General features: G+C 34.6%; 2 protein-coding genes across 2 annotated transcripts; one reads left to right on the top strand and one right to left on the bottom strand.

Moving 5' to 3' along the window:
* The first annotated feature begins 115 nt into the window (after positions 1-115).
* LOC108332297 (regulator of telomere elongation helicase 1 homolog) lies at positions 116-12,161 on the top strand. Its single transcript, XM_052871064.1, has 23 exons — positions 116-361; positions 1,533-1,789; positions 2,099-2,250; positions 3,260-3,341; positions 3,473-3,620; positions 3,837-3,993; positions 4,248-4,531; positions 4,685-4,730; positions 5,721-5,865; positions 5,950-6,104; positions 6,867-6,958; positions 7,043-7,141; positions 7,248-7,316; positions 8,219-8,305; positions 8,414-8,473; positions 8,559-8,674; positions 9,156-9,213; positions 9,286-9,391; positions 9,979-10,037; positions 10,127-10,484; positions 10,584-10,717; positions 11,124-11,269; positions 11,641-12,161. The coding sequence occupies exons 1-23, from the start codon at positions 260-262 to the stop codon at positions 11,714-11,716; spliced, it is 2,988 nt and encodes a 995-aa protein (XP_052727024.1). The 5' UTR covers positions 116-259; the 3' UTR covers positions 11,717-12,161.
* A 2,330-nt stretch (positions 12,162-14,491) lies between these two features.
* On the bottom strand, positions 14,492-15,801 carry LOC108333616 (transcription repressor OFP14). The gene has a single exon (XM_017569087.2). The coding sequence runs from the start codon at positions 15,689-15,691 to the stop codon at positions 14,786-14,788; it is 906 nt and encodes a 301-aa protein (XP_017424576.1). The 5' UTR covers positions 15,692-15,801; the 3' UTR covers positions 14,492-14,785.

The raw sequence follows: 15,801 nt of genomic DNA on the forward strand, positions 1-15,801 counted from the left end.
AAATTATTTTTTTAAATAACTTTTTAAATCTTAACTCTAATTTATTATTATTGTTTAAAATAGGGGTGAGGCACCACTACGATACGACGTTGTTTAGCCTATCTGGAATGAGTTGGCGGGAAAATTATCTCATTACATGACTGTACTGGCGCCAGTGGCTTCTTTAGGGTTCATTGGCGTGTTAAAAGTTCAAACGAAACAAAGCTCGTGAGTAAAGTGTTTTCTGATTTTCTTGCTGGAATCGAGTGGATTCGAAGAAATGCCGACCTACAAGATAAGGGGAATCGACGTAGATTTTCCGTACGAAGCCTATGATTCCCAACTCGTTTACATGGACAAAGTCATTCAATCACTTCAGGAGGTAACGATTTAGAATGCTTTTTTTTTTTTTTTATTTAATTTCACAAATGTTGTGTTCGTTGGAGGTGATTTTGTTCGAGTCGGAGTTGGGTACTAAATATGGGTTCTTTTATCAATGGGGATTAAAATCTTGATTCACCATGTGGTAGAAGAGTTGCCCCTTCCGTAATCCCAACCGCGTTGGTAAAAATTTAGAATCTATTTCAGTGAGTTGTAATATCTTTTTTAATTACGGGAATATGAATTAAAATTGTTGCAAATTTGAATTGCCAATTGGCTAGAATAGCTGTGTCCTTGACATTGTATTTATAATCTTCCTTTGGAATAAATTGAAAGTGATCCGCAATGTTATTGTTATCACTTGATACTAGAGAATTTGATAATGACTTGGCTCTGTCATAGATTAGTATGTCTTAACATTATCCACGGTTTACCATCGAATCAAATGCTGTAGTATATTATAGCTTTTTGTTGAGGATACGAAGCACAACATCCGGGGAATAGATATGATTCAGCACAACAAATTTAAATATGATTTGACTCTGACAAAAATTCTTGACCAAACATGAACTTGGCTATAATATAATATCGTGGTGTTTTAATCAGTATTGGTATAAAAAGTTTCAAAAAAGGTCTGTATTGCGGTGCTGTATTCAGTGTTGATATTGTTCCTGCTAAAGCTAATGGAGCTACTAGCCGGAAATACTTAAACTGTAGTAACTGCTTTTACCTGAGCCTTTTCTCTATCTCTAGTTCTCTCCTGGGGCAATGGGTCACTCTATTATTTATAGCTGTAGATGCTAACTGCTCCATACATTTTGGTGAGTTTTTCGTGGTCTGCAAGTATGATCTGTTATCCTTATATTTTGCTATTATCTGATAGTGATATTATAAAGCGTTGGAAAAGCAAAATTTACGTCGTTATGTATCTGTCATGCCTTTGCAATATTTGATATGGATATCATATGTAACTGCTACTATATAGAAGTTTTTGTGCCTTTTAGATTTGAAGTCATTATCTGCTGCTGTTTATCTTGGTTTCGTTTTCAAGTGCTCAATGTCTTGCTATTACGATTCACATATGGCATCTGTTTTTATCAGTTGTTTACCATTAAGACTGTGATTTTATTATTGACACTCAATGTATTGTTTTGTGTGCTTTGGCATGGCAGAAACGTAATGCACTATTGGAGAGTCCCACAGGAACTGGAAAAACTCTCTGTCTTCTTTGTGCTACCTTAGCATGGCGGAAGAGTTTGGGTAGTTTCACAACTGGTATGAGCACGCAAACTGGTGGCAAATCAGAGGGTAAAATTGAGGTGTCACTGTCACAATCCGAGTCCTCAACATTCTCTACAATTGTATATGCTTCACGCACTCACAGCCAAATCCGTCAAGTAATTCAAGAATTGAAAAGAACATCTTACAGGTCATTCTATATATTTAGGAAGATTTTTTTTTGTATGGTTTTGCTGGTTATTGACTTGTCAATGTTGATGATGGTAATTGATTTTGTCAATGTCTTGTGAATTTACCATTCACTCGCACTTCCTCAGTTTTTATTTTCTATATCAAGTTGGTGATTGTGGTCCAGAGAAAAAAAGTGGATTCTCCGGACTATCATGATTGGTGTTTTGTGTGTACTATTTTTGCCGAACTAAATAAAGATTAAAAGTCTGCAGTTTTTATGATAATTGTATGTTGGGCCTAAGCTTACCTGATATTTATCAGTGTACAGGCCTAAGATGGGAGTGCTGGGATCTCGGGAGCAACTTTGCATTCATGATGAAGTGAAATTACTTCGGGGGAAAACACAAACAAATGCTTGCCGATCACTCTGTCGTCGAAAGCGTGGGAAGCACCACTGTAGCCATTTTCATAGAGTTGCGGGTAATTTAGGAAAACCATTGTTATATATTACGTACATGTGGACCTTATTTTTCATTATGCATTTATGTGTATGGGTAACCCATATCTAAAACTTAACATGTGGATTATTTGACTGAATGAATGTTCTCCTACACGTTCCATAATCACTTAGTATCACGGGTTGCCATAATTCAAATGACGAACAAGCAAAACATGCCAGATTTTATATTATTATTTATTTGATTATTTGTTATTCGTTATTAATATGTCATTTTTCCATTCTCACTTTGAAATTCTATGTTAACCTGCCTTAACTATGGACACCCTTAGCAATTTGTGGACTCATACTTCATTGTGATAGGTGTGTAGAAGTGGAAGTAGTCCCTCACTAACTAGAAATAAGGCTTAAGCAGCGGTTATACAGCTTGGATGATCCGTAGCTCATAAGTTGTTTTTGTGGGGATTAAGTTAGATTCTAAGTCCAAATTCTAAAAGGCTATTTGTGTCTAACTTATTAATCCAAAGAGGAAGAATGATTTATCTGGTCCCTGAAATTGTATGATGGGTTCAAGTTAGTCCTTGAAAGTAGATTTTAAATTTCATATTCATCTTTCATTTTAGATAGGTCTTTGTAATACTACTATTGAAATGAAACTTAGTTAGTTTAAGTTATCATTAAAATGCATTTTAGTCCATACATGCAGGGACTAATTGCATTTTAATGATACCATAGATGAGCCTTATTGAAATGAATGATGCATGTGAAAGACAAAAGTTGCTTTTAGTTTATTATCATTGAGGCATTACTTTTAATACTGTACACGCTTTTATGGACCAAATAAATCATTCTCATGATATAATTTTTTCCCTCGTGGACTAGTTACTCTAAAGCTGAAATGATGTCATGTGTGTGTAAGAATAAGATATAATGTTTATGGAGATTATTGAAATCTGCATATCATTTATAAATGATTTATTAAGTCACATCATTATGACTTATCTTAAGAATGTTGCTAAAATTTTATTGTAGATTACTTGAAGGACAATTCCCATCTTGGAGAAGAACCTGTAGATATCGAGGATTTGGTCAATATTGGTAGAACGTTTGGGCCGTATGTTTTCTCAGCTATGCTGACTGTAACCATAATTAATCATCTTAATGGGCAATTTCTTTTGCCTCCTTTTCCTTCTCTTCTCTCTCCAAGTCAACAATTCTGCCTTAATTTGTGTCTGCTTATTTCAGGTGTCCTTATTATTTATCAAAGGAGCTCCACAAGTTTGTTGATATAGTATTTGCTCCATATAATTATCTTATAGATCGTGGATATAGAAATTCTTTGCAACTTTCTTGGAACAATAGTGTACTCATATTTGATGAAGCTCACAATTTGGTAAGAAGACATTACAAATTTGTCAGAGATTAATATCTATGCATAGATCTTAGTTCCATTAAGTGTAACCTTCTTTGCTATGTTCGATGTTGTTCTTTCCATTGCTCTGCTATCATGTATTATTGAAATTTTTATCATGCTATTGTTACTACTTTCAGGCTGCTGTGTTATTGAAATATATTCAAGCTATGTAATTTGCTTGTTATTTACTTGCAGGAAAGCATATGTGCTGATGCAGCCTCCTTTGATTTGCCTTCTTGGCTTCTAACTGCTTGTATTAAAGAGGCAGAAAGTTGTATTAACCTTTCTATAGAAAGAAGAGATAAAACAAACGATAAGTCACAAAATCCAGATGATTTTGCTATCCTTAGAGGTTAGCTTAATCTTACAGAATGCCAGTCCAAATTCCAATAATATCATGAGCATGCTTTTACTCATTTTATCAGCATTATTGAGAAAATAATATTTCATTATAAACCATGCTTGTTTTTATTGGATTTTTGGGTGCAACAATCAATTGCACGTACATGCTTTTTTCTTTTTAGATTCTGGTCTGGGTACTCCTAAAATAGTAAGCCATATATATTTTGGCATGTCACGTACACATTGATAATTTCTTTCTTGCAGCACTACTTCTAAAACTTGAAAAGCGTATTTCTGAGGTGCCTATTGAATCTAAGGAGTTAGGGTACACCAAGCCTGGACCTTATATCTATGAACTGCTAGCTGATCTTAACATAACACACAAAACTGCTTCTAAGCTAATCAGTACAATTGATGTAGCTTCAACCCTTATTGAGGAACATAATCAGCAGAAATCCACTGGCACGGTCTGCAGATTGGATAGAATAGGTGAAATTCTTGAAATTGTGTTCAGGGATGGAAGAACGTCACATGCTAAATGTTATCGTGTAAGTATTTGACTTTATTGTATTCAAGTTACGCATCACAGGATAGGTTTTTTTCTTTTTTTGTGTTGTCATTTTATGATAACTTTTTTTTGTTGTGGATTTTTGCATTTCTATGGATTATATCTTTAAGCTTTATTGCCCTTTACATAAAAGGTTCATGTGCGGGAGGTTGAGGCTTGGGCCGTCAATGACTCTAAAGGTAAATTGAGACTTCGTTGAATGAAGAAGATTTGTCAATATATTGAAATAATATTTTTTTTAAATACACCCCATTTATTTTCCTCCGTCAACTTGGCTATCATGTCAATTACTAAATTTTCAAATATTTACTGTTTACTATAACTTTAAAGCTGGCCAGTTTTATTTAACATGTTAAGGAATGCTTGATAATTTATGTGTACTTGTTCATTGTACAATTTGTGATTCTTTTGTGATAGTTTTATATTCAATTATTTTTTATCCATTATTGTTATGAAGTCCCACATCACTTGCCTCAATTGTTGAAGTGAGACTTATATATTTGTTGGGCAGCTTAGCTTAATGCCAATTGGTTTTAAGATGAATTTTGACATTATATCACGACCTATAGCTCATCTTGGTAAATTTCCCTATTCTGATAGACTCACTTGTTTTGCTAGACATTTGTAGGAGTGTTGGGAAGTCCCACAATTCTTGGAGTGAGGCTAATATATTTTTCGGCAACTTCGCTTAATGGCAATTGGTTTTACGTTGACATTTGGCATTTATTATAATTGTACTTCATTAAATCATTCTTTAGTGAGACTCTGTTTATACAGATCATTGCTACTTTTTTTTTTTTGGAAAAACCAATGCTTTTATATTTATTTTACAAAATATACTTTCTTCTTTAAAAGATATGGTTGTATCTGAAAAATTATAGCTTTTAGGCCAGGCCTTTTGCTTTATATTTTTTTTGGGGTGGGAATGTGAAGAGGAGTTGGATTTATAAGTTTAACACTGTTTGGTTACACGATACAAGTGATATGCACCTAGAGGTGTAAAGGTTTCTTGTTTAGCTTTAGTCTTTTTGTAAACGAAGCTGATCCTTTCATTATACAGACAATCTAACATGTTTCCATTATATCTGTACAGTGTTTAGTAACTTTATATGTTCCTATCTCTTACATTCGCAATTATACTAATATGTGTTGTTGTTTTGATGCTGCAGGCAAGGTGTCAAGGACACTCAGCTGGTGGTGCTTTAATCCAGGAATAGCCATGGAAGACTTTCGTAATAAATACGGGGTTAGATCTATTATACTGACTTCGGGCACCTTATCTCCCATGGAATCTTTTGCCGAGGAACTTAAGTTGTAAGTTCCCTTGTTGCTAATTGTGTTTTCATCAATGATATCTTGGCTGTCATTAACACAAAGTGTTGATTCTGGTAATCTCAGAGATTTCCCCATCCGGCTAGAAAATCCACATGTAATAACCCCAAATCAGATATGGGCAGGAGTTGTTCCAGTTGGGCCTTCAGGACATACTTTTAACTCCTCTTACCGCACTCGTGATTCACCAGAGTACAAGAAGGACCTTGGAAATGCAATTGGTATTTTACTTGTTTTTGCTGTACTGAATTCGGCAAAATGAAGTTTATTTAATATTTGTCTCACCATTTTAATAACTGCATGTCTAGTTTAAAAAAATGGAGTTGCACTGTTTTTTATCGTGAAAGCCTCATTAGCGAATGGAGCACTGCAGTTTTGTTATAGCATTCTTCTTTTATACTCAACCTATTTCAGATTTTGGAGTGCTTTAAAATCAACATTTTTTGAGTCAAACATATTTAGTGTTCACATACAAACAGGGATTTTATTGGTTTGCAGTATGTGAATCACTCCTAGAAAGGTATGTGGTATAATTCAACACTACTTTAGAGATGTACTCCTGTAACCAATCTTGAAAAGAAATGTTGATTAAGTAGAATTTAAGTTGTCAATGTCATGATTTGATAGTTTATGCTCTTATCTAGTCACTGTCTTGGAGATAGATGTGGGATGTGGGTGTTTGAGGCAATGAGCATTGGTTTGTTAGATTGGCATGAGAGGCATAATGGTAGCAAAATGAGGCCTAAGAGTGGAAACTCAATTAAGATTTCAAGAAAGTAATATTATAGAATTTGCATTCATGGGTTCATTTGTGTGGTTATAATTTCATAAAAACTGAAGAAAGTTCTATATCTCAGACCACGAGACCCCAGAGCCTACAGAATTTGGAATAAGTAGCTTGCATTGATATCATAATTTGAAGAAAAATCCCGATAGGTATTGCCATTAACTGTCCATAATTTCATTTCTCTACTGTATTCCAGTAAATTTGGCTCGAATTGTTCCTGACGGACTTCTTGTATTCTTCCCGTCGTATTACCTTTTGGACCAAACCATTGGTAGCTGGAAAAGTGTGGTAAGATTCATAGAGACCTAATGAAAAAGATAAATTTGCTTGGTCAAGCTTATGTTACATGGTTTTGAGGTTTGTTATTTTCAGAGTAATGAAAATTCAATGTCAATATGGGACAGAATTTGCAAACACAAGAAACCTGTTATAGAACCTAGGGAATCTTCATCATTTCCCTTGTCAATTAAGGTAACACCTTTATGTTATATAGTGAAAACACATTCTTACATAATAAGCATTTGGAGGCATCATATCCAAGATGGGCCTGACCTGACCTTTATGCTTCTCTGTACAGGACTACATGACTAAGTTGAATGACACCTCAACCTCTGGAGCAGTTTTTTTTGCCGTTTGTCGCGGGAAGGTACGACTTAATCATGAATGTAGAGAAGCATCCTTCTCATGTGTTCTCACAGGCATTCGTTTATTATGGTATACAAGTACCTGAAAGGTGTAGTGTACCTGTACTGTTATGTACAGGTATACTATATGATAGGATACTGGGTGATAGGATAGAAGGCAGGGGAACCGAACGGTAGGAGGCAGAGGGAAGCAAGTCGAACGGAAGGCGGGGAAGAGCTGGAGCCGATCGGTTGAAGAAGTTACTATCCTAACTAGGATAGGCGGGAAATATTTAGTATAAGGGAAATATATTCTAGGGAAAGATTTTATTCTAGGGAAATATTTTATTTAGAACAATATTCATATTTTATTCTAGGGAAATATTTTATTTCGAACAATATTCATATTTTATTTTAGGAAAATATTTTATTTAGAACAATATTCTAGGGAAAGATTTCGCACAAGATGGACGGAAAATAATTAGTATAAATAAAGCTAGAGGCTATTGTTAGGACATACTTTTGATTATGGAGTTTTGTTGACAGGCAGCTAGAGTCCTGTGAGGGAGGTTATGCTCCCAGTTATCTTTGTTTACTTTTGTTTATGTAGATATTACCATCAATAAAAGAGATTCATTCATCTATTATCATTCGTTCATTGTTCTGTTACGTGTTGTGAGTGTGTGAGAAGTTGTTTTGGTTAGGTTTCGTACTCAGGTACGTAACACTATAGGACCTAGGGGATATGGCAATATATTTGAAGACTCTGGGATAGAAGACCATTTTTTGTATGATATTAAATTATTTAGTGACATTTATAATTAAGGGAGAAGGGTTCATAAAAGCCAAGCATTATCCTAGAAATTGTAATACATAGCCATAATGCCTCACTTAGATGCATTTGTGCCATTGGTTATTTTAACAGGTAAGTGAAGGATTAGATTTTGCTGATCATGCTGGAAGAGCTGTGGTAATTACTGGTTTACCATTTGCGACAAGTACTGATCCTAAGGTTTGATTATCTTTTGCCACTCCTAACTAGAAATAGTTCTCCAGGTATTGTCTATTAATTATGCATGTAAATGTGTTTGTCGTAAAACTTCACTTTAATCACTAACAGGTTCGATTAAAACGGGAATACCTAGATAAACAATCTCGGCCACAGGGAGAACTGTTTAAGGTTATGTTGGTTTACTTGCATAAATTTTGCACATATTAATGTAATATGTTTGTAAGTATTAACTATTTGTCTGGTACTTAAGCAGGTTTTAACTGGAGATGAATGGTATAACCAGCAAGCCTCCCGAGCTGTGAATCAAGCTGTTGGGCGTGTAATTCGCCATCGCCATGACTATGGAGCAATTATTCTCTGTGATGAAAGGTTTTTACCTTGAATTATTTTGGTCTAAATTTCAAAAGATGAGTTTTATTTTATTACTAATTCTTATTTTCTCTTTTATGTATTACTTCTTCAATGAAAAATATGACCAATTTTTTTATCACATGGATAATTTGCACTTCAGTGATTTGTTTTAGTCCCGACAAATTTCCATTGATGTTTTTTTGGGTGGCTCTGTTTCTCTCAAGCTATAAACTGAAGGAAGTATAAATGTAAATTTGTTAGTTTCATGATAATATGTTACGAACTACTTTTCATTTTGTGAAAATTATCTGATATAAATTTCTCAATATATACATTAGTAATTCAAAAGCCAACTAATAAACATGTCAAGGTCCTTGCTATAATATTCTTTTATTATATATCGGTAGCATGTTACGTTACAACAGCTATTATTAATTTGGATTTTGCTGTTGTTACGAATTCTTTCTGAGGGTTATTCTTAGTATTGGAGTTGATACAGGTTTTCACATCAACATCGTCTGTCCCAAGTCTCACGTTGGTTACAGCCTCACATAAAGGTTCTATTCTTCACTGAAATCGTTCTTCTGAATTACAAATTTTTTTATACTAACTGGTTTCCATTCTTGTAGTGTTTCTCAAGATTTGGAGAAGTTGTTTTCACTCTAACTCGGTTTTTTCGAGATGTAGGAACTCAGTGTCCTACTAAGGCGCCTTTGTTAGAAGCTAAAAAGGAGGGTCAGTGTCTTCTAGTACTACATTATGTTGGTTATGTCATGATTTTGTTTGTATGCTTGTGGTTTTGCCTCAATTTTTTGATTGTTGGCACTGAAATATTGTAAATTTGTTTCTTTAGAGCATGATGGGTATAGTTTATATCTGCTTTGTATGAATTAGCAGTTCAATTTGTTGTAAATCAGATTTTTTTTTTACAAGGATGGATGGGTGTTTTCTTTTTTATTAAAGCAGAGTGAAGGTAACCAACCTCCTATCTAGGATGAGAAAATACGAATTGCTTACAATGTGATTTTGTGTATTGGATGATAAGAAGATACATGAATGGAGTTACATGATTAAATGGGCTTTGTCTTGTTCAAAATCAGCCAACTGTGGATAATACTGATATTGTTTGGTAACTCACTCCATGAAGCTGTTTCCTTTTCTCAAATTCTCTCGTTCCTTTGTTATCTGAACACAGCATTTTAGTTTGAAGTCCTCAATCAATGCAAATTTAATTTCTTTCAAGTGTAGCTTCCCTTCTTTTATATATTTATTTTCAATCCTTTTTCTACTGAAATGAATTAACTAGACCATTGCTGATGCAGGAAATATAGGAGAAGTACCAGCATCAGAGCTGCACATGGAAAAACTTGTGTCACCTTTGGTAAGTCTTTGATCACGCATTGTAATGATGCTCATTTTTTTAATCATATAACTTTTGGCCCTTCAGCTTGATAATCTTTTTTCTTGCAGACTACACCAATGGCTCAAAATTTCTCTTTGAAAGCTTCATCTTTTCTTGATACTAAAAATGGCCGTGCATCATTCCTAGGAGAAATTGTGCCGGCCAATCGCTCATCTCTGTCTTTTGACAATTGCAAGACTGTACATTGTAAAAGTTCAAGTGATATTTCTGGCAAGGTTTTGCTTGGAAGGAAGACTCTTCTGTCACCAGAATGTGAGAGGGATGATTTGGCTGATAGTTATCAACCAGGTGAAAAATCAAAGGATACACCAGTAGCACCTTGTTCTTCCAGGAAGCGTAAATTTGTGGCAGGAGAGTATGACTTAAAGCAATATTTTGGAAATTCTAATGAGCATTCATCATTGGGTACAAATTTTCTGAATCGTATAGCTCTCATTTCAATTTTTAATTATGTTAACTATGGTAAATGAGTAGATTTATGATATTGCTAGTCAAAACGCTCAGGGGTTGTAGATCTAAGAGATAAAGATGGTGTGACCTCCACCGGTGTTGAATTGACTAGACAAAAAGCCCATCTTCCTGCTGATTCTGTGCCTTCTGCTGGTGATGAAACCCAAGGATCAGTATTCCTTGCGCAGGTAGAGTTGTTATTTTTTATACATAAATTGTATGTAGCCTCCGAAGTAGGGAATGCAATAAGTGGAAATTACTGGAAGTAGAACTAATTCTTTTTATGGTTAAAGCCAATATGCAAGAAAATCAAATAAATTGTAGTTATAAACATGAGCTATACGGACAATCAGATTTTGATCATAATTTTGCACAAGTGCTCATAATTCTTACACAAGTCAAACTCAATTTATATTTCCAATTTATTTGCTGTTGTACACATATTCTTGGGTCAGTTTACATTAAATTTTTATCATATTTGTCATAATTATTGTTATCAACCCTCAAGAACATGGTGTTGCAATTTGATGTTCCTTTATATTGATATTGATGACAAATTTAGTATGGATATTCTGTATAAATTGTGCCTTACAGGTTCGAGGTAAGCTCAGTGCTGCGGAATATATAGACTTCGTGGGTTGTATGAAGGCACTCAAGACCAAAGCAATGAAAATTAGCGAAGTTTTACAGTGCATTTCTAGATTGTTCTCTGGACCTGATAGGCTACCTCTAGTTAAAAGGTATTCAAAAAATTATAATATTTAAGCAACCTTTATGGTTTGAACTGTTGTCCTTGTTATATCATTCATCCCCAATCACTATGTCATTGAAAGTTCTTGATGTAGCATATATCCTTGAAATTGGTTGCAATTCATGTAGCGTTATTGTGAAGTGTAATTGTAATGCATGAGCCAAGGCATTCGATATTCTCGCTGCAAAGTGTAAAATGGGGTATGTGAAAGAAAATGACTGATTCCTGCACTCTAGATTACCACCTAGACTACTTCCTTGCATGATCCCTTTTACTTGAACGAAATATATTTCAGATTTTGATCACATTGAAATTTCCGATGTTGAATCATCTCTTGACCTTCGTCATCTTGTTTAACAGGTTCAAAGATTACATCCCAGCAAAATATCATTCCTTGTATGAGCAATATGTTGAAGAAAAAACATTAATCACGTGAAGAGTTCTTGAAGGTGCCCTTCTTGTGACTATCGTGTGATAATTTGTCCAGTTAAAACTGGCTATCTCTTAAGTCTTAACATCTTTCTTGGATTGTTATTAAAGACTTGGAAAGGAATGAGTATTAGTACATGGCATAACAAGACTAGGAATGAGGAGACACATGAAGAACAAGATTAGGAATGAGGATATACATGAAAAATATATAAATTAGATTGGTATTTCTTCACTCATTGTTTAATAGAGAAGATACTTTCAGAAGTGTTTGCTTCAGGAGTATTAACTTCGAACAGATTATTCATTGGACGCATGTATACTTCATAGCATTTAACGTGACAAACATGTTGAAATGAGGCTTGAGATTTGATGATGGCCTAGGTGGATCAACAGCAAATGATATATTTAGGAATCAATTCATCAAAAGAATGGTCAGTGAATTTTTTTTAGGGCCAGAAAATTCAAGTCCCTTGGAATGGATCCCCATATCTCTCTCACTCACACTCTCTCTCTCTCTCTCTCTCTCTCTATATATATATATATATATATATATATATATATATATATATATGTTTTGGGTGTGGGGTCAAGTCTTCGTATCCAATTACTCAGTCTCTAAATGTTCACTCACAAGTGTAAGTTCTGTCTAGTCTGAAAAGCTTCTCATGTGTCCAAACTGCTCTAATGGTATCTAGAAAAGGTATCCTGATGTTAAAGTTAGGTCAACTTAGGCAAAAAACAATAAATGTTGTAATCAATGCATAACTTACCTCTTTACTTCAAACCACTATTTATAGATTTTGTGATGGTTTTTTTTCTTTTATTAAAGTTGGCCTAATTACGGTCCAAATATGATTAGTTATGATTTAACCTTAAGTAAAACGGTTTTGGAGTTAATATACTTTGGTCATGTTTAGATCGTATGGTTTGGTGATTGGCTGTTTGATATGTTGTCTTGGTCATGTTTAGACCGTTCAGGTTGATGACTTGTTATCCAGTCTGTTAGTTGATCGCTCAGATTGGTAATTGTTATCGGCTTGGTAGTTGACCATCTGGGTGATGGCTTGCCATCCAGTCATTAATTGACCGTTCGGATTGGTAATTGTTGTTAGCTTGGTAGTTGACCGTCTGGGTTGATGACTTGTCGTCTGGTTTGTTAATTGATCTCCCAAGTTGGTAATTGTCGCTTGCTTGATAGTTGACCTTTCGATTTGTGGTTAACCTAACAGTCATACAGTACAATATATATTATCAAACACTACTCATAGTAACAGACTTTCTTGTGGTACCTTTCGAAGTTGTGCTTTGAGAGGAAATGAATTGTTTTTTTTATCATTAATTTTCTTTAGTCTTCATGGATTTGTTTGTACATAGGTCTACATGAAATTGGTGAATAGTGATTGAATACAATAATAATTTACTACGTCTTTTTACTTCTAATAATTACTAATGCAGATCGAGTTTGATTGTCAGAATATTTATTATGTTAAAAATGCATTTATGATTTGTCAAAATATTTATTATCTATATGTGGTGTTACTGTGACAACTTGCAAAGAGTTCAACTTCTCTTCAACCAAAGTGTGCATTATTTGGTGCTCGGAAATCATATCTTAACCCATACAAGTATATATTCATTTACCTTAACTGTTATAAATATTCACTGCTTTTATTGATGAATATTTTCTATTGAAAAACTTAATTGGTTGAATAATCGATTTTTTTTCCTTCGGGACATATAAGTTGACACAATGCTTGAGTTAAAAATAGTTTAGTGCAATGCTAGCTACGATATATCTAAACACAATGATAGTTATTTTTTTGATAATATTGAGATGTTTGATAGTAACAATTTGTTTGAGTTCATGTTGCAATGACCTATTTGTTATCACTTATGAGTAATCATTTATGAAAACAACACTGAATGCTTTAAAGTGAGAGTTTTAGCAAATCTTGAAATGTCATGAATAATGATTGTTGTTCATTTATTTGACAGTTATTTTGAAATGTCAATGAATAAATAATAAAAAGGAACAACCTTTTATGTTTTTATGTTCAAAAGTTTTTTTTTTGTTTGAAACATTCTCCCTTTTATCTATATAAAGACACTTTCAGTTTTTGTTTTTCTTTACCATTTTATTCTTTTTTAGGATTTTATTTTATCTCTCAATTTAATTGTCCTCTTCATCTTAATATTCCAAGAACAATTAGGTATGTCATTCTTTCCTTTTTACCTTTTCTTTTTATCATATCTAGTTCATCTTGAGTTTAAATGATAAGACTTTTAAGTTATTCATGGTTGCCAGTGACGTCATACTTATAAGAGAAGATTATAATAATGATGATAGTATTGTGGTTTCAATATTCATCGAAAGTATTTTGGTAAGAAATGTCACGAGAGAAAATGTAGTACTTTTAGTATATGATAAGGTTGGGATGACCTTTTAATTTCTTTAAGGGTAAGAGAAAAACCTCATGCTGATCGTATTCTTGGTAGATGTTATGCACGTATAAAATTATATGATCTTAAAGGTCTATAAATTTGTCTTTATGTCACAGGCTTATATGTGCGCCTATGTAAAGTAGCGTTCGTATATTGTGCATTGTTTTTTCAACTATCGTTTTGCATCTGACTATCACCATTTCCTAATTCTTGAGTTTATTAAGATAATACAAGTCATCTGAGTTTTCAGACATTGTTGGCTTATATACAAAGCGAAAAACTTCTTACGATAATAGCAGGGAACAAATGATAGACAATTTCACACAGCGAATCTCACTAAACCACAAAACTACAATGCTTAAGCGATAAGCAAGTGCACGCATTTTTATTAACAAAATACAAATTATTTAATTATGGTACAACTTACGGCATGTGAAGCCTAGGGGAAAATTACACTTCAAAAAAACAGTTCAAAAATCAAACACATGATCTTCTTTAAATCTCGTCCGATGAAATATTTTAGGCATGCTTTTTCCAACAAGAGTTTTTCTTGATAAACTCTTGAGGCATAACTCCCACTGGACATAAATTTAACTGTTATTATTGCTTTCGGAATAAACTAAAATTGATGTTACAGAGAGGACCCAAATCCTAACGTTACGTTTTTGGTCACACTCCTAACAGTTCGAACGCTACGTGGCTTGTCGGAAGGTGGTTCAGAATTACTCCGACGGATGGCGGTGATGAGATCGACGAAAGCACCGAGGATGAACTTATGCGATTTTTTGTGGTTGAGATTAAGGTAAGAAAACAAGAGCTCCTCCATGAAATCCCAATCAACCACCCCTTCATGGTTGTTCACCATTTCTTGCATGGAACGTCTGAAATCGTCGTAAGGGCTGGTGGAGTGCGTCAAGAGAGCGATGCTATCATCCGGAAGCGCGTTATCCGCACTCTCCTTCTCGTAAGAACCGGAAGACGAAACGTCGTAGAGGGTTGAGACAGTTGACACCGATCCTACTTCGTCACTGGTTGCTGTATTAATGGTGGTGTTTGTGAGAGCGTCCTCCACCAGTGACCCAGAGAACCCAGGCTTCACAAAGAACAGGGTGGACCCACGAACATCACGCGGCGATGTTGTTTCTACCGCTTCGTGGTTTTGGTCGTCACCTTCGAAGACCCTTTTGGTGTTTAAGGTTTCATCGTCGTCTTTGAGGTACAAAGACTTGAAATTCTCTAGGAGAAAACGATCAACATCTGCTAAGGTGGCTGCATCGTCCTTGCGGTGGTTATTGTTGTTGTTATTACGAACAACGTGTTCTTGATGATGACGACGACGACGAGAAGGTTCGTTTGTAGCACTGTACAAGGCAAAGGAAGGTGTCCTAGGATGTTTGCAACCAGACAGAATCCAGTTCTTAGAGGGTAATCGGATTTGAGGACGAGGGCTTTTGATTTTGAAGAGGTAATCTCGAATTTTCTTGGGCATGGTTCTTGTCGCTATAGCTAGTTGATGGAAATCAGAATCATACTTCATATAATGATAATGAACTATGAGTGAGTTTGATGGAAGGGAATGTGTGTATAAATAAAAGGGACATGGGAAAGAGAGAAAGAGGGAAAGAGGGATGGATTAATTTATTCAAT

Source organism: Vigna angularis, chromosome 11, assembly GCF_016808095.1.
Source record: "Vigna angularis cultivar LongXiaoDou No.4 chromosome 11, ASM1680809v1, whole genome shotgun sequence".
Lineage (NCBI taxonomy): Eukaryota > Viridiplantae > Streptophyta > Magnoliopsida > Fabales > Fabaceae > Vigna > Vigna angularis.

Excerpts from the sequence above, each read along its gene's own strand:
- LOC108332297 (XM_052871064.1), top strand. The coding sequence starts at position 260 with ATGCCGACCTACAAGATAAGGGGAATCGACGTAGATTTTCCGTACGAA. Across the intron at positions 5,866-5,949 it reads TTTGCCGAGGAACTTAAGTT|AGATTTCCCCATCCGGCTAG; the intron begins GTAAGTTCCCTT and ends TGGTAATCTCAG. Across the intron at positions 6,105-6,866 it reads GGACCTTGGAAATGCAATTG|TAAATTTGGCTCGAATTGTT; the intron begins GTATTTTACTTG and ends ACTGTATTCCAG.
- LOC108333616 (XM_017569087.2), bottom strand. The coding sequence starts at position 15,691 with ATGAAGTATGATTCTGATTTCCATCAACTAGCTATAGCGACAAGAACC.